Below are 24,163 nucleotides of genomic sequence, written 5' to 3'. Positions count from 1 at the left end.
AAGAGCAGGACGAGATTGCCCTTGAAAGGCAGGGGACAGGAGAATGTCGCTTATCCGAGAGAGCCCCAAAGAGCAGCTGGAAGGGGTGCCAGCTGCTCAAGGATCCCCGAGGAGCGGAGGGAGGGCGTATCGGCTGATGGGGTGTCCCGAGGAGTGGCTGGGGAGAGTGGGGGTGTCCGTTGGTGGGGAGGAGCGGCCGGAGGGCTTGCACGGTCCGGTGGTGGGGAGGCTGGCGGGGCCTGTCGGAGTAGGCTCAGCCCAGCTGGTGGGTACGGCTAACGCCGCCTGCCCGCCCGCAGGACCATGGCGCAGTTCCTGTTCGAGGCGGACTTGCACGGGCTGCTGAAGCTGGACACACTGATCCCGAACGCGCTGCCTGCACGATGGCAACGCAAGGCCAAGGAGAGTGGCCCCGGGCCCAGCCCCGTCGGCGTGTCGCCCGTGAAGCCGGCCAATCGCTCCCACAGCTCCAGCAAGAGAGACAGAGAGACAGATGCCGTCCAAGATACCCGGTGAGCGCCGGCCACCAACAGCAGAGGTTTAGTGCGGGAGCCTCGCCCAGGCTGCTTGTCTGTAGCCATGGGGCTCTGGGCTCCCGGCCACGCTGCCCTACCGGCTGCTGCTCAGGCAGGAGGAGGTGAGCTGTGCTCCTGACAGCCACCCACCTCCTTGCCAGCATGAGGGGCATGTCTGCTTTATCTCGGCTGTTTGAGGGGCCTGGAAAGGCCCGCGGTGGCCTTGGGGCAGCTCGCGTATCGAAGGACGAGAAGAGGCTTCAGTTCTTTTTTCTGGTTTTATGTTTATTAATTGTTTATCTAAAAGATGTTTTTTCAGCTAACAGAGATCTGCACAGCAGTCAGCTATGGGCACACTGCTCTGCCCTCCGGGGCAGGCACTTATCTTTATACCCATTGTGACGTGTACAATATTTATCATTTTTCTTCAATACTATCTATTGTTATAACTCGGTGTACTCTTAGTAATAACCAATCTAAAGGTGCTACTGTGGCCAAAGAAGATGGAAGAGAAGAAGAAGAAGAAAGAAGACAAGACACACTCCAATTCTTCTATCTTACTCTTCTAAACCCCCCTGTACATAAATCTTAAATCTTGTGTCTCACTCTCTAATTAACTAATCTCTTCACTATTCACTCTGTGAAGCTCTCATCTTTGTCGTCTCCTGTGCAGGACTAAAGTCTAGCTACTAGACACTTCTGGCAACATTCCAAGAGTCTTGAACCCCCCCAGAGTCTCAGTAGCTCAGCATCTCAAGACTGAAATCTTGAGATCTGACAGGGGCAGAGCTCTGAGCACTGGGGCTGGCGAGCTGCTGTTCGCCCAGCTGAGCCTTGCTGGCACAGCTGTATGCTAGGACGAGTGTGGGCGGGACTGTCAGCTGACAGCTTTACGTCCTGTGAGCGTTTTTGTATCTTCCCCTTATCTCTGGACTCTGGAATTGTTGCACTAGACCCAAGTGCACACAGTCCCTAACCAACTTGGTGGCAGGGAGGAAAATATAAGTTAGTTGTGACTGGGTGGCATGAGACCTCAGAGTCCTATTTGTCTGGTGGGTGTGATGTGGAAGAGTGTTGGGTTTACTCCCGTGAAAGCTCTAATACAGGCTGTTAAATAGCTGTAAGACAATATTTTCATATGTGAATGCAGGTAAATCTGGATCCAAAATTCAAAGCACCCCCACAAAGGCTGGGGGGGATCGCTACCTTCCCAACCGCAGCACTATGCAGATGGAGATGGCAAATTTCCTCCTAACCAAAGAGAATGACCCTGCTGAGGATTCCCCTACCAAGAAGGTGATCATGTTGCTAAGTTACAATTACTTCAACAACCGCTACTCCTTCCCGCCCCTTTACAGAGCAGTAAACTATAGGTTCTATCAAGTGGGCACGCCGGACTGACAAGTCCCAGCCATCACTACTTGCAGCTCTGGGCTTCAGGTGCCGAGCATGAGATTGAAGCTGTAGAGACTGCCATGCAGTCTAAGCCTATGCTGCTTCTGGTAGCAAAATTTAGCTTTTGACTAATGAGGCTTTAAAATGTAGCAGGCAACAAAAACACAAAGCTGTAAGCCTATGCAAAGTGAAACTGCTGGTGGTAGCTATTCTAGGACAATGTCTCCACAGGGAACACTTCTGGAATATTTTACACTGTGTTCTGAAATCTGTTTATGAAGCATTTGGTCGCTTTGTGGCTGTGGCTTTTCCCACTGGCAATCACACTGAATTTGCCATTGTGTGAAAATATGAGCAGGACGATGTATGAAAGTCTGAGGAAAAACTGCTTTGACCTGCCTCTGTGTGACTGACCCTTGCAGCACAGTCAAACATCTGCAGATTCTAAGAGAAGGGGACTTCGGTGTCTGTTTATATTGCAGTGTGGGAATTGTTGTAAATGCATTGCACTGAGGGCGATTTGTCTCTGTAGGAGCAACAGAAAGCCTGGGCAGTGAATCTGAATGGTTTTGATGTAGAAGAGGCAAAGATCCTCCACCTCAGTGGAAAACCAGAGAATGCTCCAGAAGGTATGTCTGTGTGAGCGGAATCAGCAGGAGAGATCAGGTCAGGGGAACAGCAACACAGAGGCTCTGTGTGTGGTCACAAGAGAAATCAGCTGGTTTCTGAGAGCTGTACAAGCTGGAGTCTCCTTTCTTAAGGTTCCTGAGGTCGAGGGAGGGCATAACAGTTACAGTGAATTTATTTAGGAGAGGTGCTATGAGTGCCAGTTGGTCACCTGTTACAGGGCTTGCAAGGGTCTTCAGGGTGAAGACAGAGGCGAGAATCTTGACCTCATGTTCAGAAGGCTTGATTTATTCTTTTATGATATATATTACATTATTACTATACTAAAAGAAATAGAAGGAAAGTTCTCAGAAGCTAGCTAAGCTAAGAATAGAAAAAGAATGAATAAACAAAGGGCTGTGTCTCAGCAGAGAGTGAGACCCAGCTCTGCCGTGAGTGGTCAGTAAGTCCAAACATCCACCCGAGACCAATCACGGATCCACCTGTTGCATTCCACCGCAGAAGATAAGCATTGTTTACATTTTGTTGCTGAGGCCACAGCTTCTCAGAAGGGAGAAAAATCCTAAAGAAAGGATTTTTATGAAAAGATGTTGGTGACAGTCACCTGTACTGCAGGTTCCAAACCTTCATGAAGTCTGTAAGAGCATCAAACTCTCTGCTCTGAACTTTCTAGCTTAAACTGCAACTAAATATAATGGGATTCAAAACCCCAAGTGTTTGTTAAATTTGTTTCCATGAATGAGGAAATTGTAGCTCAGCCCTGTTCAGCAGTTCATTCTGCCAGTGATTTTAGTGCACTGCAGGCTTGTGAGTGTTTCTCTTAGGACTTTATTTTCACTCCAAGGGATTCCTAGTTGGGTGAGCAGCACTCAGCTGGGAGGAAACTAACTCAGGTTAACAAACCTGTTCCCCTGCACACAGGCTATCAGAATAACCTGAAAGTGCTCTACAGTCAGAAAATGGCACCTGGGTTCAGCAGGAAGAATAGCAGATATATTCCCTCAAAGCCAGACCAGGTCTTGGATGCACCAGAGATTCGCAACAACTACTGTAAGTTGTTGTATTCATATTGTTGCATATCATATTTCTAGGGTCTCATATCTTCTGGGTGGTTTTCTCACAGCAGCTCTTCACAGCAGCATTGTTGTTGCTTCTTAGTCAGGACTCCTCTCTAGCTCTCCCTGAATGCCTCACCCCTTTTTATCCCAGCTACCTCCACGGGCTACAGCTGCTGCCCAATTAAGGACATCGCAGCTGCCGCCCATTTACAATACCTAGAATCAGGGCAGGGTCACTTATACAATACAGAGATCTTTTACTGCAATACATATCTTTACTCAGGCCCCTACAGTAAGTAGGCTTCAGGGTTGAGTGCTGGGCATCCAGAACATTCTGCACTGGATTGCTGTTCCTAGAACAGTGTAACTGGGCTGTCTGTATTATTTTGTGTACCCAGGCTAGCGCAGACCACTTCTGGAGTGTCCCTGTGTGGCCTTACAGGGACAGTGGTCTAGGGCACTGTGTAGATACCTTGGAGCAGGGTACCTGGCCCCAGCAGCTGGGCATAGTGACACTCAGAAGGCTGCCCCTCACCTGTACGTGTGTGTGTGCACATGTGCACCCGCACCTGCTGCATCAGCACGGGTGAAGGGCATGCTCTCTAGCCAAGCATGGTGTGACCTGCATTGCTCTTTCAAATTGTAGATCTGAATCTCAGACTGGAGCTCCCAGAACTTCTTGGCAGTGACTCTGGACAACACTGTTTATCTGTGGAATTACGGTACTAGGGAGATTATCCCCCTGCTGCAGACGGAGCATCCAGATATTTACATTTCCTCTGTGTCATGGATTAAAGATGGAGACTACCTTGCTGTTGGCACAAGTAGTGCTGAGGTTCAGGTGAATGCAGGAGTAAAACTAGAGGTGTTTTCTAGGGATTGACAGAACTGTGGGGCCTGGGGACAAAACCTTGGCTGGCAGAGGAAGGATGCCATGCACCTGACTTGTCTTCCCTGGTGTGGGGTGGAACTGCCCAGTGTGCAAGGCAGGGTTTGGTTTGGGGGTTTTCTGATAAGCAGCGTAACCTTCTGTGCTATAGTCAAGAGATACACATTTTCTCTGTTCCCTTACTGAGAAAGCTGAATGCCAGAGCCTGTGCAGTGAGGTTCCTAGGGCACAGAAACAGGATTGGGTTTCTTCTGAAGAACTTTTTGCTTTGCCTCTCCAGCTATGGGACATTGAGCAGCTGAAACGTCCCCGAACCATGACCAGCCATTGTGGTCGTGTGGGAACCCTCAGCTGGAACAGCTGCATCCTCTCCAGGTAAAGCAGTGGGTCAAGGGCAGTTTCCAGTTGTTGCAAACTCCTATCCCTCAATCTATGTGTGGCATGGGTTAGGCATGGCAGAGAGAAGTTTGTCCTGGCTTGGGATTCTTACTCAGCCTTATCTGTTGGGGCTGTGAGGAGAAGGCCTCTTTCCTGTATTGCAATTTGTGCTGAAGTTGTAAAGAGCTTGTGTGGGTGTTTCACTCACACCAACAGACCTGTGTTGCTGGTAACACTGGTTGAAACCCAGTGGCAGCTATAGCAGTCTTGCAACAACAGAAATGGATTTGGGTGAAAATGTGCAGCCTGACCCTGCAAGCCTTCTCTTCTCTCTGCAGTGGTGCACGGACTGGGCACATCCATCACCACGATGTCCGAGTGGCTGAGCATCACGTGGCCACCCTTGCTGGCCACACACACGAGGTGTGCGGACTCAAATGGTCTCTGGATGGCCGCTACCTGGCCAGTGGTGGCAGTGACAGTCTGGCGAACGTCTGGCCATGCACCCAAGGTGGGGGTGGCAACTTTGCTCCTGTACAGACCTTCACTCAGCACCAGGGTGCTGTCAAGGTGAGCACAGAGCTGCCATGGGCGGATATGTGTGTGCAAGGCAGGCATGCAGCACTGGCTGGGTGCAGGTTGCCTCTTGTATGTTTTAAAATGAACTCTCCTCTCTCAGGCTGTGGCGTGGCGCCCATGGCAGATGAATGTTCCAGCCACTGGAGGTGGCACTAGTGACAGACATATCCACATCTGGAACGTGTGTTCTGGCGCCTGCCTCAGTGCTGTTGATACCCGCTCCCAGGTGAGAGATGAACATCAGCTTGGAGACAAACACCTTCTGGCAGCACACCTACACAGAGCTGCTGGCTCCTCAGGCCCAGAGGCACAGGGAAGGAGGGGGACCATGCTGGCCTCCAAGTGGTGAGCATCAGCACATGCACCTTGTCGCACCTGTGTTACTGCCTGTTTGCAGGTCTCTTCTATCCTATGGTCCACAAACTACAGGGAGCTCATTTCAGCCCATGGCTTTGCATAGAATCAACTGGTTATATGGAAGTATCCAAGAATGAACAAGGTTGCAGAGCTGCAAGGTAGGTGGACAGGGCCTGGGTGGGGGGGGGCTGTTAGAGGTTGAAGACAGCTGCACTCCTTGGTTGGAGCCTGCAGCATTACTGATACAGGACAGTATCTGGGGCCATGCTGCTAGGAGTAAAGCATGCCCACGGGGCTGTGGAAGAGATACCGTTGATCCAAGTGTATGCTTGGGGTCTGAAATCATGCTGCCACAGCCAGTGGGGGGACAGCTGTGCAAGCTGGCAGGGCTCATAGGAGCATACAGGAGTAAATGTGCATGTGCTGATCAGCTCATCCCTGATTGCACATTCCTTCTCCTCCTCAGTTCATACTGATAGAATCTTGAACCTGACCTTGAGTCCTGATGGTACATCAGTGGCCTCAGCAGCTGCTGATGAAACACTGCGGATCTGGCGCTGTCTTGAGATGGACCCCATAAAGAAGAAGAAGAAAGAGAAGGCAAACAGTGCCAAAAGCAGTGTTCTTCACCAGAGCATCTGCTGAGAGCACGGGATTGTTGTGGGGAGGGGGATATTTGGTTTACACACTATACAGTATTTTAAATGTTAATGAACTGCTTTACTTGACTTTTTCTTAATGGAGTCTGATGGAAGAAAAAGCCATGGCTCCTAAACCCAAGTCCTTCTCCCTGAGGCTGGGGATCTGGGCAAGGTGTGGAGACCTAGGTCTTAAGGGCCAGTTTACAGGCTCCTGAGCTTAGCACAGCCTAGCAGAAGGATGCTGTGCAAGGGCTGTACTTCTGTTTCTGTCCCAGCTAAGATAGATATGTCACCTGGCCCATCTAGATGCTGACTACAAGCACAGCAGCTCCACCTCAGGCTCAACTGAAAGCACAGCATGGCTGTGGCCTCAGTTTGTGTTGTCCTGGCCTGTCTCACAAGCCCCTGTCTCACACCTTCCTATGGCTCTGCAGGCAGATCTCAGTTTGTCTTGTTAGCTACAGGCAGCCATCACTGCCTGCCTATGGTTCTGGAGTAGAATAGCTGTTGGAAAAAAAAAGGAGGGAGGGAAATATAGAGCAACAGCTGTAATCACCCCAAAGGCTGGAAAGGGGCTGGCTCTGGCATAAAGCCTGATGCAAAACAAAAGGCTAGCTCACACTGCCACAGCCAGCCTGGATGTCATGCAAGAGCCACGCAAAGCACCACCAACCCTGTGCTCAGCCTTCGGTCACGTATTCTTCCAACAACTGTGATCTCCCTTCCCCTCCTGCTGACAGGAGGCCCTGGTGCCTCACTGAGGCTTCATGCATGGGAACAAGCACCAGGGCTCAGCTGACATTTATTGGAGCTTGACTCCCCTACACTTGGAAAAATGCCTTTTTTCCAGGCTGAACTGTGCTGGAGCAAGTGGCAGGAAATATATTTGAGCCCTTACCTGACCAACAACCAGCTCAGCCATGCTGCTGTGCACGGTGGAGCCGCAGTGTCTGAGGCTGTGGGGCTGCACCAGACCCATCAAGCCTGTCCTTCAGCTGCACCAGCATTGCCAGGGGCTGCTGGGGACACTGCACAGCTGATAAGCACCTTGGCCTGTACAAAGCAGCTCCACCAAGCCTGTGCCTCCCATCAGCCCTCAGTGATTAGCTGAGGGTGGATTATTAACTGTTTTCACCTTTCCCTCAGCACAGCACCAGCTCTGCCTCCTGAGCCTTACAGCTGAAGCCCCAAACTGCCCATCCGATCAGCATTTTACTACTGCACAAGAACATAATTTTGTTATCAAAATGCTTAGGCAGAGCCACAGACTGAAAATCAACCCTGAGCAGTCCTATCCCATTCCCATCCCATTAGCTACTCACGCGACCCCTAACACTAGAGCCATATCCCATATCACCGGCGGGTGGTCTCATGTTAGGTACAAGGGGATTCGCCCCCATCCACACTCAGGAATTGCTTATGATGCTGTATGGTAGGTTATTCATTAATCCGGAAGCAATCCTGGAATTATTGATAATGCTGTATGATAGGTTATTCATTAATCCAGAAGCAATCCTGGTGGATCCTTCTGTTTGAAGTTTGGTAAGCAGGGCAAACAATAAAGAGAGATAGGGATAAGGGAATTGTCGAGCTAAGCATGATCAGAGCTAATAATGTCAAACTGACCCTAAGAGCCGTGCCAATGTCAAACTGACCCTAAGAGCCGTGCCAAGCCATGGGAACCAAGCCAAGTACACCGGGAATTGACCATATTAGGATAGGAGTTCAAAAGTTTAAAGAGGAAGACTCATCAGAAGACCCTTGCCCATGAGGAAGGCACCGAAGGACCACCATGAATAATCCTCAAAATAGATGTCTCCGCCCGCGCTCCGCCCACACCACGCCTCTTATGAATATGATGTAACCCTGCACCCAAGACTGTATAAAAGCTTGCCTCTGTCATGAGATAGCTAGAAATCCCTTTTGTGATTTCTCCGACGCGTCGTAATAAAATACCTCCTGTCTATGCTGACTTATTTGAGTCTCTTAGGCAGTTATTCTCGCCTTTTGGGGTAAAATTCGGCATCACAGCAGCTGGAACCTTCAAAGGTTCCAACTTGTGCTCTGCCAAGGCCAGTGAGTGTGTAACCACACCCACCAGAGCACCCCCCCACACACATAAAGCTGATAAGGGGGGCACAGTCTCAAAAGACAGCCACTGAGCCAGCACCTTCCCAGCAGAGCTGCTGGTGCATCCCCATTTGGCCACTTGGGAAAGATCAGGAGGTCCAAGGATGGAGCTCTTCCTCAGACACAAATCCTCAGGCCACAGCTGTCTCTAAAGGGGAAGCAGGCAGGAACCCAGATGCGAGACTGGGCTCTTCCACAGAGCTGTGCTGTTGTTGTAGGAGCCCTGTCTCACACCCCTGCACTTGGTGCTGGGAGTTAGCACAGACTTGCTGTTGTGGTGTGTTGCAATATCCTGTTTTACCTTCTCCCTTCCCCCTCGCCCCTCGCTGAGTGTGCCCTGTCAATCAGGCTAACATACCAGCAAGGCGTCGTGTGATAGGTGTCCCTAGTACCTTGAGACCCTGCCCCTTCACCTGGTTGGTGACTCACCTGTCCCCTCCCCTTCCCCTGTCCTGAGCTTAAAATGTGAATGAGACCATGCGGCCTCCATTCTGTTACCAGCAGTAGCCCAGCGCAGAGACCTCTGTACTCTTGGAATAAACATCTGGCTACCTTCTAGCAGAATCCATTCCCTTTCTCTCTACCATCGCCAGAAGCTCTCTCCTGAGGAGAACGGAGTCCTGTCTTGTGCCCCGCTGCACTCTGCCGCCAGCCAAGGTATCTCTGGGGTAAAACACCACAGTGCTGCCTCTGGCCAAGCAGCGAAGGTCAGAACTGGCCTAGGCACCATCTAACTGGTTATATTGGGATACATATTCCAATAACTTGCCCTGTAGGGCCACAGCTGATTAGGCCTTCCCTGGTCCCTGACCTGCAAGGAAAGCTTTATATGCCAAAAAGTTCCTGTCATTTTTGCAGTCCCATGTAAGAGCAGCTCAGCTTTCTCACAGACTCTTTCTTTCTCCTTAGCACATGCCCCACACCCAGATGCTGTGCATTACATAGCCCTTAGAGGACCTCTGAGCATTACCAGAGGGTAATGATACTGCAGGGTCTTTGACCCCATGCTGGTCTCTTACAGTCCTGGAGTGAGGAGGAGCAGAGGAAGGAAGTGGGCACTGATCCAGCAGGCCCAGTGAACACAGCCCTGTAAGGTGTGAATTCAGTTCACAGCATGACAGCATATTTATTACCAAGTGCCATGGCCAGCCCATAGAAGAGCACAGCTAACAGTGTTATGAATAAGAAGCTTGACTAGGCCAATATTCAAGCAGCAATCAATTTATTATTTAATATGGTAAAGTATGAGCAATACAGCGCTGGGTACAGTGGGGGAAGTTTTCCCTCCAACTGCACACCAATAATTGAGGGTTACAGGTATTTATAGGGGTACTCATCAGCTTTCTCAGCAGTTTCTATTTCCAATTTTTTTACCCATCAGCAATTTTTATTCCAACTTATTACATCACAATTCTATACACTATTGTGATTTTAGTTTTTCTCAGGATGTATCTCAAAGGAGTATCCCCAGATGGTGACGGTCCAGTTTCTGAAAATAGAAAGACAAATCCCGTCTGGTGGGGTCCAGCTCCCCAGATGTGTGTCCACCTTTTAATTGCAGAGACTATAAATCTCATAACAGTGATGTCCAGCTTCCCTTTGGTCGAAGCCATAAACCCTTGAGGTGATGTTCATCTTCCTTTCTCAAGCTGTTTTTCTCTGCTTCAATAAGGCGTGAGATAAGCATATTTCTTTTATATATATTCCAAAGCTATAATTTCAAGGATACAAGTAATATTCTAAAATTATACTTCAAAATGTTATTATTGCAGAGCTTTTTTATGGATTAAATGCAAGAAAAAAGCAACATTCTTAACACCTTAATTCCAATGCTCCTAAATCAACCAGGGTTAATTGTGTGGTAAATAGGTATGATTCATGCTGATAAAAATTGAAACAGTAATCAATATTGATACAGTAATTAATATCTGGAAATAATAAAATAAGTTAAAAATAGTAATGCCAAAGAGGAGAGGGAGAGGAGGGGCTCCACTTCCCCCCCCCCCCCCCGCCTTTCCCAGCAGATGTTTTTTCAAGGACCACAGGAAAGAAGCTGAAGATACAGTTGCTAAAAATGACCAAGAACCTGCTTTGGTCCCAGAAAATGCTAATTATAAGGGACTTATTGCCTTGATATGTAGATGCAGTGATACGTTAGTCTTGGCTTACATTGTACTGGCTTGGTGCGCATGTGTAACCCAAAGGTGAATTAAAGGACAACGAAGAAGACTACAGGGCCTTCATCAGTGACGACCCCCAAAGACTTGTGCGACCACCAAACCGAGTGGTGGCGCATGCGTGGTAAAGGTGGTAATGAAGGCAGAGACAGAAAAGTGACGAACGGAAAATAGGAGGAGACGGCATTGACACATGGCATATAAGGGGTGATTTTCACTTGGCAAGTTTGCAGGTGAAGTGGCAAGGGTCATTGAACCCTGCCCTCCGTACCCCGCGGTTGTTTTTGCTTATGCGCTATTATTGGAACCAAATTATCCCTTATTTTAATCGAATTATATTGTATCCAATTTTATATTTTTATTTTAACTATTCAATTAAAATTGTTACTACTTTTAATATTGTTTTTATGATGGGATAATTGGGCAAACATAACAATTGCAAACAAAACATAGGTTCAAAGGCCTTTTTCCATGCTTTATTTTTCTTAGTTACTATTAGAATTCATAGCTCTCCCATTGTCGGGGTCCACACATTTCACATTCAACAGTACACACGTCGCCTGTTTGTACCTGACATGAAACACAGCTTTGCATCTCACAGAGGCCACTTTGGGGTCCCTTAAAACATTTCTGGGGCACATTTGGGGCAGTTTTGGGTCTGAGGAGGGAATTCAGACAGAACTTGAGGGTTTGGAGGACACTTGGGGAAGCCGGGTGGGCACTTCGAAGGGCACTCAGAGACTCTGAGGAACAGTTCGGGGTCCCAGGCAGCACGTGGGGGTCCAGGGGGGCGCTTGGAGGTCAGGGAGGGGAATTTGGGGCCCTTCGGGGTCCGGGCGGGCCCCTGGGAGGCTCGAATGGGGTTCTCTGGGGCGCGGGGGGTGAGGGGAGTTGTAAGCACGGGTATCGTACGGTTCAATGGGGCCGCGGAGCATCACGGGAGTTCGAGCCGCAGCTGCAATGGCTCTCGGTGGGGCGCGGGGCATGACGGGAGATGAAGTCCCGAGTGGACTAGCGCTGGAGGTGCGCTGCGGAGCATGATGGGAGCTGTAGTCGCGGAAGTGGGTCGAACGTGGCATTTGGGGGTCCGGGAGGGCACTTACGGGACACTTCTGCGTCCGACCTGCGACTTGAGATCCTCGGGGGGGGACGTAAATGGTTCGAGAGCACTCGGGGGAAGCTCGGGGAGCTCTAACCGGGCTATGTAGGGCGCGGGGCACGGCAGGAGTTTCAGGCGCGGGACTGTGTTCTGAGGGGCTCTGGGGCCGCGGGGGATGAGAGAAGATGAATTCCCAGAAGTAGCTGTACCGAGCATCTGTGGGGTTGGGAGCACTCAGGGGGTCTGGGGACGCTTTGGGGGGTCCCGAATGGGCGCTGAGGGGGCACTGAGGGATCCTGGAGGGTCTGGGCGGCATTTATGGGACAAACGGGGGCCGATCCCGCGGGGGGGGGGGGGGGGGGGGGGGTCTGTGGAGCGCGGGGCATGACGGGCATTGTAGTTCTGGCTCTAACGGGGTTGTAACCGGCCGCGGGGCATGATGAGAGTTGTAGGCAAACAGGAAAGATGGCGCCAACCTTAGGCACCGCCCCCAGGCCTGGATCCCTGGCGCTGATTAACTGCAGGCAGTGATTGGCGGGAGCCTCGGCAAATGGGATGCGGTGGAGGTGGGAACAGCCCATTCACCCTCCTCCAGTCCCTCCCAGTGCAGACCAGTTCATCCTCAGTACAGCCCAGTTCAAACCCAGTGCCCCTCCAATCCCTCCCAGTACAGCCCAGTCCCTCCCAATACACGTGAGTTTATTCCCAGTCCCTTCCAGTTCACCCCAGTTTCATCCAGAGGATGCCCCAGTGTCCACAGTTTGCCCATATCACTCCCAGTATGTCCCAGTGTACCCCCACAGTCCATCCCAGTCCACCCAGATTCCCCCTCAGCATTCCTCGTGTTCCCAGGTCGTCCCACTCTTCCCCAGTGTCACTCCCAGTATGTCCCAGTGTCCCCCACAGAATTCCCAGTGTACCCCAGTATGTCCCAGTCTTCCCCAGTTTTTCCAAGGACAGTTTAATTTCTCATGGTGGCCGTGGCAGCCAAACCCAGCAGTGGGGTCCCTGCACTGCCCATGGCCACAGCCCCTTGCAGTGCCCAGTGCAGCTTGGGCTGATGATCCACCCTCACAGCTGGCCCAGGGCAGCTCTGCAGTGCCTTTGGTGGCACCTGGGGCTGGCACACACCTGAGCAGTGTGTCTGTTTGCAGTGGGCAAACTCAGGATGTTCAGATTGCTTCAAAAACCCCAAAAAGTGAAAATCCCTCTTAGGTGAGTGCAGCCAGCTCTGCAAGCACAGCAGGTCCCAGGGCAGTGAGGACAAACAGGATGGGGCTGGGCAATGTGGAGCAAGGTTGTCCACACTGGGTCAGAGCTCAAGGCACAGCTTCTGTGAGCAGGCCAGAGCTGCTGAGGAGAGACCCTGGGTCAATATCAATCACAGACTGCTGAAATCATCTCTGCTCTAAAGGGAGATAATATAAAATACTTCATTTAAAATAAGAATGTGTATTTCTTACAAGTTATTTGAAATCTTTTTCCATCACCTGACTAGGAAAACTTTAATGATTCTCACAGGGCTTTGGTGTTGTTTACATCAAGCTCAGTCCCGGGGAGTGTCTTCAAAAAACTTTTCAAGAACTCAAAATTAAATTGAAACTCTGAAGTTTTTTGAAGTTTTAATGTGTTCCACTGAGGGATATGACTGGGAAAGTGTCCCCAGGTTTCAGTTAGAGCAGAACACTGGAGGCAGGGATGACAGCTGGGGACAAACAAGGCAAAGTTGTCTCTGGTGCTGAGCACACCTGGATGTGTTTGAGGAATGCAAAGGGCCAAGGCCTGAGCCCCAGCCCCTGGCCAGGCAGATCCTGTCCCTCCCTTCTTGCTCAGGGCTCTTCCCGGGATGGGCACTGGCATCTGGGGATGTGCAATGCCAAGGGCAGGAGCATGGGGTGGCCCCTGCCAGGCTGCTGAGCAGGGACAAGGAGGCAATGAGGCCCCAGCCCTGCAAGGGTCACTTGTCCCCTCATGGCCTCAGGCCCAGGCCCAGCAGCCATGGCCAAAGTGCTGCCCAAGTTGGCTCTGGCAGGGCTGTCTTGCAGCTGCTGCCCATCCCTGTGCCCTGTGCAGCCCAGGCTGTCCCACGGTGTCCCTGCCCTGTGCCTCTGTCCCTGCAGGCTGTCGGCATCCCCCGGCTGCCCCACCTGGCTGGCCCCTTCCTTTGCTGACAGCTCTTCCTCTGCCTGCCTCTGCCTGCCCACACAAAGCCTTGGCCTTGATACCAAAAGGGTTAATTCAATTTTTGCCCTGCCTGTGAACTTTCAGCACAAGAATAAGGCATGCAGGTTCTGCTTTCCCAGCAGGAATGACTGGAAGAGAAGATGAAGACATCTGGCTCAAGAATGCAGTGACAGAAAAAAGAAGGTCCGAATCTGGGAACTTGGGGTGGATTTTAGGGTAATCGGTAAATTGTAATACACATTTGGTGACACTGGTAGAATTACATGTCCACATAAGGTTAGGAGTTATCCCTCGCTAGACCTCAGGCCTGAATAAATGATAGCCACTTAAATAGGAAATTAGTGTTAACAAGTCTTATTCTGATATTTCAGAGATTTGGTGGCAGTGGAGCCTCACAGAACCAAGGAGTCAACTGTGACACTGAGCAAACTCATGGAACAAAGGGTCCATTGTTACACAGCGGAACCCCATGGAACCAAAATCCATTTTGGCTCACTGGGGCCACATTGAACCAATGTCCATTGTGATACTGCAGATCTAAGGAGACCATTGTGACACTGAGAAACCTCTTGGAACCAAGGGGCCATTGTGACACAGCAAGGCCTGGTGGAACCATGGGTCCATTGTGACACTGCAGAACCTCACAGAACAAAGGTGACTGTGTTCTACTGTGGAACCTCATGAAACAAAGGGACCATGGTGACACTGCGAAACCAAGGAGACTACTGTTTGCAGTAGGAAAGCTCGTGGAACCAGAAGTCCATTGTGACACAGCAAGGCCTTGTGGAACCAAGGGACCATTCTTAAACTGTGTAGCCTCATGGAACCATGAGCAATTGTGACACAGCGTGGCCACATGGAGCCAAGGGGCCACTGTGACACTGCAGATCCAAGGAGACCATTGGGACTGAGGAACCTCATGGAACCAAGAGTCCATTGTTCTACTGTGGGGCCTAGGGGAACCACAGGGATGACAGTGACTTTGTGGGCCTTCATGGAACAATGGAGACTGTTCTGACACTTTGGGACCCACTATAGCATGGCAGGGTTTCATGGAACCAAGGGGACTCCAGTGAACCCTGTGGGTCTCCATGGGATGAAGGGTCCGATGGAACCAAGGATACCATTGTGACACTGTGGGGCATCATGGAACAGTCCATTTTGACACAGCAGGGCCTCATGGAACCATGGAGGCCATTTTTACACTTTGAGGCCTCGTGAAACAAAAGGGCCATTGTGGCACTTCAGAGCCTTGTGGAGCCAAGGGGACCACAGTGACACTGTGGGGCTCAGTGAAACAAATCGTCTGTTGTGACACTGCAAGGTCTTATGGAATCATGGAGACCATTGTGACACCAAAAGCCTCACTAAACCAAGGGGCCATTGTGACACTAGAAGGCTGCATGGAAGCAAGGAATCATTGTGGCACCATGGAGTGTTGGCAGACCAAATGGCAGTTGTCACAGTGTGTGGCACCACGGAGTCCATTGTGACATTACAGGGCCCCATGGAATCCTGGAGACCATTGTGACTCTTTGAGGCCTCTTTGAATCAAGGGGCTCTGCATGGCCTCATGGAACCAAGGAGCCCCTTCTGACATTGTGAATCCCTATGGAAGCAAGTGTCCATTGTGATATTGCGGCACCCAGGAGACCCCTGTGACACAGCAAGGCCTCATGGAAGCAAGGAATCATTGTGACACTATGGGATCCCATGGAAACAAGGGGCCAGTGTGACACATCTGGGCCTCATGGAAACAAGGATCCAGTATGACACCACCATTGTGACACTGCAGGGCCCCATGGAAACAAGGGAACAGGTAACAGCTCTGGTTGGCTTGGCCTGACTGGTCCAACTGCCCTTGGCTTGTCGACAGTCTCTGCTCATGTGCCCCTGAAACACTGGGGCTCTGGGCTTTCCTTCAACTGGAACAGAACTGTTCTTCTCATTCAAGTATCCATGGCCAAAATGGGATTTCCCCTCCAAAATTTCCAATATTCAGGGATTGCTCCCAGATAAAGCTGACATTACCAACAAGTCTGGCTGACCATGACTTCCTGAGAGCTGGCTCTCACTTGCCTTCAAATACTGAGGCTCTGCGCTTTCCTTCCTATGGGAAAAAACTGTCCTTTCTGCACACGCATCCATAGCCAAAATTTATACTTTTCAAAAGCTGCTCCTGCTCCAGACCCAGGGCCCATCCCAAAGCTGGGGCAGATACAAAGCTGTGTCCATTTCTGTTCATTGCTGTTCTGCTGGAGATGGATCCTCAGCCACTTGGAGGTTGGTGATGAATTTTATTACTCCAGAGGCCTCTACCTTGTGGAGCTCTTCAGTTCAGGAATTCAATGAAAAAGGTTCCTAAACATTTGTTCAAAACACCTGAACAAGAAAGGCCAAGGGAGTAATCTAAGTTTTCAGTTTTGTGTGGTTAATGAGACACATTTCAGAAATGTCTTCAAAGTGAATCTGCTACACTGAAAAAAAAAAAACAAAAAACCAATGAGAACTGTTTTGTCCAGTATTCATCTCCTCTTTATATTTGGTATCAGCAATGTCCAATTGATATTGACGCCCAGCACCTTCTGTTGGAGTCTGAACAGATAGGAAAAAAGAACTCCTTATGGCTGACAATCAATAGGACTTTGTCCCCATATCCTCCCCACAATTTCCTTCATCCAATCCCTGGCACTCATATGGGTTAGGAATGGATCGGCCAAGAGGAGCAGGGCAGGGATTCTTCCCCTGTGCTCAGCACTGCTGGGGCAGCCCCTCGAGTGCTGTGTCCAGTTCTGGGCCCCCCAATTCAGGAAGGGCATGGAGGGGCTGGAGAGTGTCCAGAGAAGGGCAACAAGGCTGGGGAGGGGTCTGGAGCACAAGTCCTGTGAGGAGCAGCTGAGGGAGCTGGGGTTGTTTATCCTGGAAAAGAGGAGGCTCAGGGAAGACAAGGCCAAGTCAGGGCACAGGTTGGACTTGATGATCTCCAAGGACTTTTCCAACCTTGCAGATTCTGGGATGCTCGAAACCCACTTTTGGAGAAGTTTCAGGATGAGTCCTGGGCCTCCCCTTCAGGACCTCCAGTAGCCCAGGTCCCTCAGCTTCTCCTGCCAGCCCCAAAGCCCATCCTGTCAGTCCTGCTGAGCCTCTGCAGCTCCTCCTCACTGCCCAGAACAGGGAGCTCCAGAGCCAGACACAGCAGCCCAGATGTGCCCCCCTGGCCTGGGGTGCCTCTGGCAAGGGAGCAGCACCAGGCACTACAGGAGCCTGCAGACAATTCCTGCAGCACTTGTAGGATGGCCCTGCTGCCCAAGGGACGTTCCCATGGTGCCAAGTCAGGAACTGCAATGGGGAGTGGGGCCAGAGAGGAAAGGGCAAACAGGGATGGGCTGTTTGCAGAGGAGGGAACAGGGTGGGCAAGAGGAAGAAATTTCTTTCAGGAAGAGTAAAGAAAGCAAAGGTGAAACAGAGGAAATGCTCAGGGCACTTTGGGGGTGGCTGCCAGGCAGCCCTGGCTCTGAGCAACAGCGTCTGCAGTGGGACAGGAAACTCCCAGCTGATGGGAACAAATTTTCTGGCTGACTGCAGAGGCCAGGACAAAGCTGAGTGGTTTCCCTGGTGACCCCCAGCCCTTGCTGGCCCCAGGGGCTGATGGCATTTGTGCTCCCTCAGGTTCATGTCCCCACATCAACAGCATGGGGGTGCTGCCCCTGCTGTGTGCAATGCAAACAGGGGCTGCTGAGCCAGTGCTGCCGTGTCTGTGCCTGCAAGGATGGGGCACCTGTGTGAGCTGGGGGAGAGGCCAGGGCTGCAGAGGGGGGATGTTGTTGGCAGCTCCATGAGGACGCTCTGGGACGCTGCCCTGGGCTGTGCAGCGCACTGGGGATGGATCAGCCCCTGCTCTGCTGCTCCTTCCCGTCTGCCCCAGGGCCCTTGCAGAGCCCCAGCCATGCTGTTTGCCCCCAGCCTGCCCACGGCCAGCCTGGGGCTGCTCACGGGGCTTTTCTGTGCTGAGCATTGGCCTGGGTGTGTTCTTGAGAGAGCCTGGGCAAGGAGCCTGGAGCCCCCAGGCCCTGGCCTGAGGCATCCGCGCTGCCCCAGCAGTGCCCATGGCCTGTCCCTGCTGCAGCCCCGGCACTGCCGCCCCCAGGGCTGTGCCCGGCCCCCAGAGCACTCAGGCCCTGCAGCAACACCAGGGCCACCAGGGCAGCGGGGCAGGGCCACGGCAGCAGCACTGGCAACACCAAGTGCTGCTGCTGCTGGGCACAGCTGCTGGGCCAGCACTGATCTGCCCCCAGCTCTGCACACAGACATTGCTGCTGCAGCTCCAGAGAAGGCAACAAAAGGGCATCTCTGCACAAAACTCTGCTGGGAGCTCCTTTAGTTCCTTTAAAGCCACCAAGAGTGCAACCCCTCATTGATACAGTCTGTGGCCACAGGGAAGGTGGAGAGAAACAAAATGAGCAATGGCACAAAGAATGGCTTTTCTCTGTGGACAATATGAATACCTAAAATGAAGGAATAAATACCACCACAACCAAACCAACAAGAAGTATCAATGATGACTTTTATTACAAGTGATTGGCAGAAATTGGCCAGCATATTTAATGTTCCTGAAAGCATCCAGTCATCATTGTCCGCACTGCTTCCTTGAGCTCCTGGTTCCTCAGGCTGTAGATGAGGGGGTTCAGGGCTGGGGGCACCACCGAGTACAGAACTGACAGGGCCAGATCCAGGGATGGGTAGGACATGGAGGGGGGCTTCAGGTGAGCAAATGTGCCTGTGCTGAGGAAAAGGGAGAGCACACCCAGGTGAGGGAGGCAGGTGGAAAAGGCTTTGTGCCGTCCATGCTCAGACGGGATCCTCAGCACCACCCTGAAGATCTGCACATAGGAAAAAACAATGAACACAAAACAACCAAATGTTACACAGATGGAAAACACAAGAAGCCCAAATTCCCTGAGCTTTGAGTGTGAGCAGGAAAGCTTGAGAATGGTGGGGATTTCACAGAAGAACTGGCCCAGGGCATTGCCATGGCACAGGGGCAGGGAAAATGTATTGACTGTTTGCAGAAGAGCATTGAGAAAGGCACTGGCCCAGGCAGTTCCTGCCATGTGGGCACAAGCTCTGCTGCTCATGAGGGTCCCGTAGTGCAGGGGTTTGCAGATGGACATGTAGCGGTCATAACACATGATGGTCAGGAGAAAATACTCTGCTCCCATGAAGAAGATCAGCAGAAAAACCTGAGTAGCACATCCTTTGTAGGAGATGGTGCTGGTGTCCCAGAGGGAATTGTGCATGGCTTTGGGGACAGTGGTGCAGATCATGCCCAAGTCAGTGAGGGCCAGGTTGAGCAGGAAGAAGAACATGGGCGTGTGCAGGTGGTGGCCGCAGGCTACGGCGCTGATGATGAGGCCGTTGCCCAGGAGGGCAGCCAGGGAGATGCCCAGCAAGAGGCAGAAGTGCAGGAGCTGCAGCTGCCGCGTGTCTGCCAATGCCAGCAGGAGGAAGTGCCTGATGGAGCTGCTGTTGGACATTTGCTGTGGCCTCAGCATGGGGACCTGTTCATGGAGAAAGGACAGTGACAAGTCAGGAGGGGCTGCTTTGAGCCAAGCCTGGGCCATTCCCCACAGACTGTCCCTGCAGCCTTGTTCATGTTCTGGGAAAACCTTCACCCAGGTCCCTGCCTGAGCTCCAGTTGTGCTGGCTGAGTTTGCTGGGAGCAGCCAGGCCTGTGCTTAGGGGCTCTCAAAGAGCCATCCCTGCCCTTCTCCCCTGGATTTGTGGCCATGGGGCAGAGGGACAAGGCTGGATATTCAGGATTTGACAGGGGAATCGCTTCTAATGCAGACAGGCTCACTAGCATCTGCATTCACGGTCCTGTAAGACACGAATAGCAGGACTTTTTTTAGGAATTGTCTTCCTCCCCACCCTTCATTCCTGGCTCTCTGAGGTCAGAAATCCCCAGCATTTCTGCTGCACTCAGAGTTTGCCACTGAGAGATGGGAGCGCCAAAGGATTCCCTGTGGCTGAGGGAAGGTGAGGGGCTGCATGGGCTTGTTCCCACCTGCTCTGGCTTTGCACCTTTGGCTGCAATGAGAGCACAATCACACTCCTGGGTCACCCTGGGATAAACCAGACCCTGCCCAGAGCAGAGGGATCCCTGAATGTTTCACCCTCCCTAAAGGTGTCTGGGCAAGGTCTCAGCACCCCCTTGTGCCAAGGACACTCACGGCTCTCTTGGCAAACCCAACAGCATTTCCTCAGCTGTGGCAGCTCTGCACGTCCCCATGGGACATTCAGGGAACTCCCAGAGGCTCTGGCACAGATTTACACCCAGGAGGGCAGCTCAGAGCTTGGAAGGGCACAGCAAGGATATCCCTGGCTGCGCCCATGATGGGATCTCAGGGATAGGGCTCAGCTCATTCCCCTTTCCCATGGACTGCTTTGCCCACAGCCCCACAGGTGCCAGGGAAGCTTGGACACCCCATTCCCATGGACAGCCCTGCCTGGCAGGAATGCCAAGGGCAGAGCCTGACTCAGCTGCTGCAGATGCCAAAGTCTCCCTGAGAGCAGCAGATAACAGTGACAATATCAGGGCAGGGAGAACCAAGAGAAGATGTTGTGGTGCTGTGCCTGAGAGGGCAGGGCAGAGACAGCCGGGCACTCAGGACAATGTTCCCATGCCCAGCTGTGCCTGGCACCTCCCACACACCAACAGTGCCCTCATCCTGCCCCCAGCACTGCTCTCTTCAGCCCCTCTCCTTCCCTGAGCATCTCCCTGGGCCTGGACATTCCCTCCTCAGAGGAGCCTTGTCCCTGCCAGCGCTCACAGAGCCCATCCCAGCCTGTGTGCCCTGGCCGGGGCCCTACAGAAACCTGCCTGTGTGCAGGGCCCTGGCTGGGGCAGGCTCTGTGTGCAGCTGGGCAGGGGCAGCTCAGGAGAGCCCTGCTGGGCCCTGCAAAGGTGATGCTGCTGATGTCCAGGGCTGAGGAGTGGCTGAGGGCCCTTTGGGAGGCTCCCAGCACAGAGACTGACCAACTTAATTTACAGTTCTGCAGTCCCTGTAAATGTTCATACATTAGTTGTATGATCCAGTGAGTCCCTTTCAACTCAGAATAATCTGTGATTCTGGGATTACAATTCCTGTTCTGCTTCTCTCATCCCCCTGTTGTCTATAATCCAAAGAGAAAAAAACCCCCTTGCTACAAGTGTTAGAACAGTAAAGTAAAACCCAGACATTTATTGGAAGATTCCAGGTCTCCCAGTGGGAAAGGGCACACCCAGCTCCTGATTTCAATAATTTATTAAGGTTGATAATTAGGATATTTAGCAGGAATATCCAAAAGGAGATTCAGTTTCCCTAGTTACACGCCCCTGGGTCAACCCATTGGAGTAGGTCCAAAGGCTTCTTTGCCTTCACTTTTTATAATGACTGCTCATATTCTGCTCATTCTCAAAACCCAAAATGTTGCTATAGGTCCACTTCCTATAAGACTATATAGTATTTCAGGACTATATAAAAGAATAAGACTATATAGCATTTTAGGAATATATTTAGACAGTCAGGGTTTTAAGAGAAATGTAAGGAAATATACTAGAGTTAATTAAGGATTAAAGCTATATAAGAATATAATAGTGGTTTAATGGAATTAAGAGTTTAATAGAGTTAAGTAAGTATTAGAGTATCATAACTATATAATAGTAATTTCGAGAGCTATGAATATATAAAAATGTATAAAATACAAAAATCTTTTTGTCACCACCCCAACATCCCCATCTTTCTCCAAGTAGGAAATTGAAAATACTCTCAGGAAAGCTCCTGATCTTTACAGCAATCCCAGGCTTACCTTCTTTGGCAAGTGTCCTTTGGAGCTGTGCCCAGGCTGGTCTGGAGCTGGGAGCAGCCCTGCCCCACCCAGCCCCTCTCAGCAGCAGCCCCTGCCCTGCTCAGGGTGGCTTCTTCCCCCCACAGCTCTCCCCAGCGCTGGGAGCAGCTCCCCGGGCTGGCTGAGAGCTGTCCCTGGCAGGCAGCAGAGTCCCTGCCCCAGCACAGTGCCCTGGGCTGCAGGACCCTGCTCTGCAGGACAGCCCTGGGCACCCCTGGCTGCAGCCCCGGCTGCTCAGCCCTGCAGCAGAGCCTGGCAACAGGAGCTGCCTTGGGCTGTGCCTGGGCTGGGGCAGCAGGGAAAGCCAGCCCTGCCCTAGGGCCACAGCCCTGCCCTGGAGCAGCTCTGAGAGTCCTCCTGAAAGGTCCTCAAAACTGTGGGATGTGCCAGCTCCAGGAGATCCCTGCAGGAACGGCAGCTTCTCTTCCCACAGCCAGGGAATGACTGTTTCAAACCTGGGATGATTTCTGCTCTAGTGAGCCCTGAGTGAGCTCTGCTCTGTGCTCCCAGCCCAGGCTGAGTTTAACCCCTCTGTGCCTCTGTGCTGTGCCCGGGGTGGCTGCAGGCAGTGCCCCAGCCCTGCTGGGCTGTGCACAGGAGCTGCTCCTGGCCAGAGCTGTCTCTCTGCAGCTCTGCCCTTGCCAGGAGCTGCCTCTGTGTGAGGAGCCTCTGTGCAGGTTTTTCAAAGGACTTTGGGTTTGGCTTTTGCCTTGGAGTCTCTGAGAGGTTTGTGCAATCATGGCCTTCAATTATCTGCTGTAATTAGTCCCTGGAGTGGCTTTGTCAGTAACAACACTCAGTGGGGCTCATTAATACTTCAGGGTACTTCAGATTTTTTAAGGTACTTGGTGTTTCCCTTTTGATACAAACTCTGTGAGAGTTTTGTGCAATCATGGCCCCAATTTTCTGCTTTAATGAGTCCCTGGAGAGCTTTGTACTGACACCCAGTAGTGCTTATTAATACTTTGAGATACTCAAAGTTTTTAAGGTACTTTGGATTTTCCTTTCTGCACTGAGTCTCTGAGAGGATTTCATGCAATCCTGGCCTCCAATTCTCTCCTCCAAGGAGTCCATGAGGAGCCTGTGTTGGGGATGGACCTCAGAGGGACACATTCATGCCTCAAGAAACTTTGGGGTTTTTTGTCTGACTTTGACTCCTGGAAAGGTTTGTGCAATCTCCTCTCAGGCCCTGAGGTTTCAGGGCTCAGGTCCAAATGCACCATGGGGCTCATTATGATCAAGTACATCCTGACAAACCATGGTTTTGCTTTGATTTCCCTCTACTGTAGTGCAGTTCACTAGGAAGTTCTTTTTCTATTGTTACAGAGAAATATTTCAAATAGCTTCCAATAAATCCATATTCCTGTTTTAAGGGTGTATGGTTCTCTTTAGAGAAGAAATGATAGCAGCATTCTGTGACTGATAGACGCAGGGGCTTTCCTAAGGAGGTCTGGCCTGGTCAGAGAAGCTTTGTCTTGAGATCTGACCCAGTGTGGAGAGCCTTGCTCCACATTTCCAAACCCCATCCTGTCTCTCCTCACTCACCTGGGGTCAGCTTTGCTTGGAGAACTGGCTGCACTCAGCCAAAGTGGGGTTTTTCTTCTTTTATTTTAGTAATCTAAAACTCCTAAGCTCCCTGTTGAAAACAGACACCCTCCTCAAGTGTGTGCCAAGCCCAAGCTGTCACCAAGACCACTCCAGACCTGCCCTGGGCCAGCTGTGAGGATGTGTGGAGGCCCAGGGGCCCACCATCAGATTCTCAATCCCCCAGACATGGAGGACTGGTTCCAGATAAGAGGAATAGGCTTTCAGGTTAGGGTGAGACGCTTTCTTCTCCCATTGATCTTTGCAGGCACATGATTTATGGCATGTTATGTTACCCCATTGGCCCATTGGCCTAATTATCCTAGTTCAACTCCTATTGCCCACATTTGTTTAGCCCTAGAATGTTCTTCTCTCTCTGTCCCTCCATTGGCCCTTGTTTGCTGCATTCCTCCACCTTTGTTTCCTTATTGGCTGACCTGACTTCTGACCCTTCCTCTGCACCATTTTCCCCCATATCCATTGGACCCTGACCCTCAGCTCCACCCTCACTACCCCTTATAAGACCCTGTTCCCTCAGCCTACACCCTGTCTTCATCCCTGGACCGTGTTCAGCTGTGTACCCTGTTCCTGTACCAATAAACCCAGTTTGCGGGAGATCAGATGAAAACCCATCCTGCCTGTTCTGTCAGCTTTCTAAGGTAG

At 51.4% G+C, this 24,163-nt stretch overlaps 1 protein-coding gene and 1 pseudogene across 1 annotated transcript; one reads left to right on the top strand and one right to left on the bottom strand.

Moving 5' to 3' along the window:
- The first annotated feature begins 303 nt into the window (after nt 1-303).
- LOC135441329 (cell division cycle protein 20 homolog) lies at nt 304-6,443 on the top strand (annotated as a pseudogene).
- Nucleotides 6,444-18,576: 12,133 nt separating this feature from the next.
- On the bottom strand, nt 18,577-21,901 carry LOC135441331 (olfactory receptor 14I1-like). The gene is made up of 3 exons (XM_064700875.1): nt 21,878-21,901; nt 19,270-19,587; nt 18,577-18,909 (listed from the first exon to the last, which is right to left on the bottom strand). The coding sequence occupies exons 2-3, from the start codon at nt 19,579-19,581 to the stop codon at nt 18,631-18,633; spliced, it is 591 nt and encodes a 196-aa protein (XP_064556945.1). The 5' UTR covers nt 19,582-19,587; nt 21,878-21,901; the 3' UTR covers nt 18,577-18,630.
- Between the last annotated feature and the right edge of the window lie 2,262 nt (nt 21,902-24,163).

The sequence above is a fragment of the Zonotrichia leucophrys genome, unplaced genomic scaffold (genome assembly GCF_028769735.1).
Source record: "Zonotrichia leucophrys gambelii isolate GWCS_2022_RI unplaced genomic scaffold, RI_Zleu_2.0 Scaffold_244_77780, whole genome shotgun sequence".
Lineage (NCBI taxonomy): Eukaryota > Metazoa > Chordata > Aves > Passeriformes > Passerellidae > Zonotrichia > Zonotrichia leucophrys.
The sequence above is the reverse complement of the archived record's forward strand: the minus strand, read 5'-3'. Positions and strand labels throughout refer to the sequence as shown.

What these genes read in the sequence shown, in the direction of transcription:
- LOC135441331 (XM_064700875.1), bottom strand. Translation starts at nt 19,581, where the DNA reads ATGCTGAGGCCACAGCAAATGTCCAACAGCAGCTCCATCAGGCACTTC. An exon ending in ACAAAGGATGTGCTACTCAG is followed by an intron (nt 18,910 to 19,269) that starts GTTTTTCTGCTG and finishes TCCTATGTGCAG; the next exon opens with ATCTTCAGGGTGGTGCTGAG.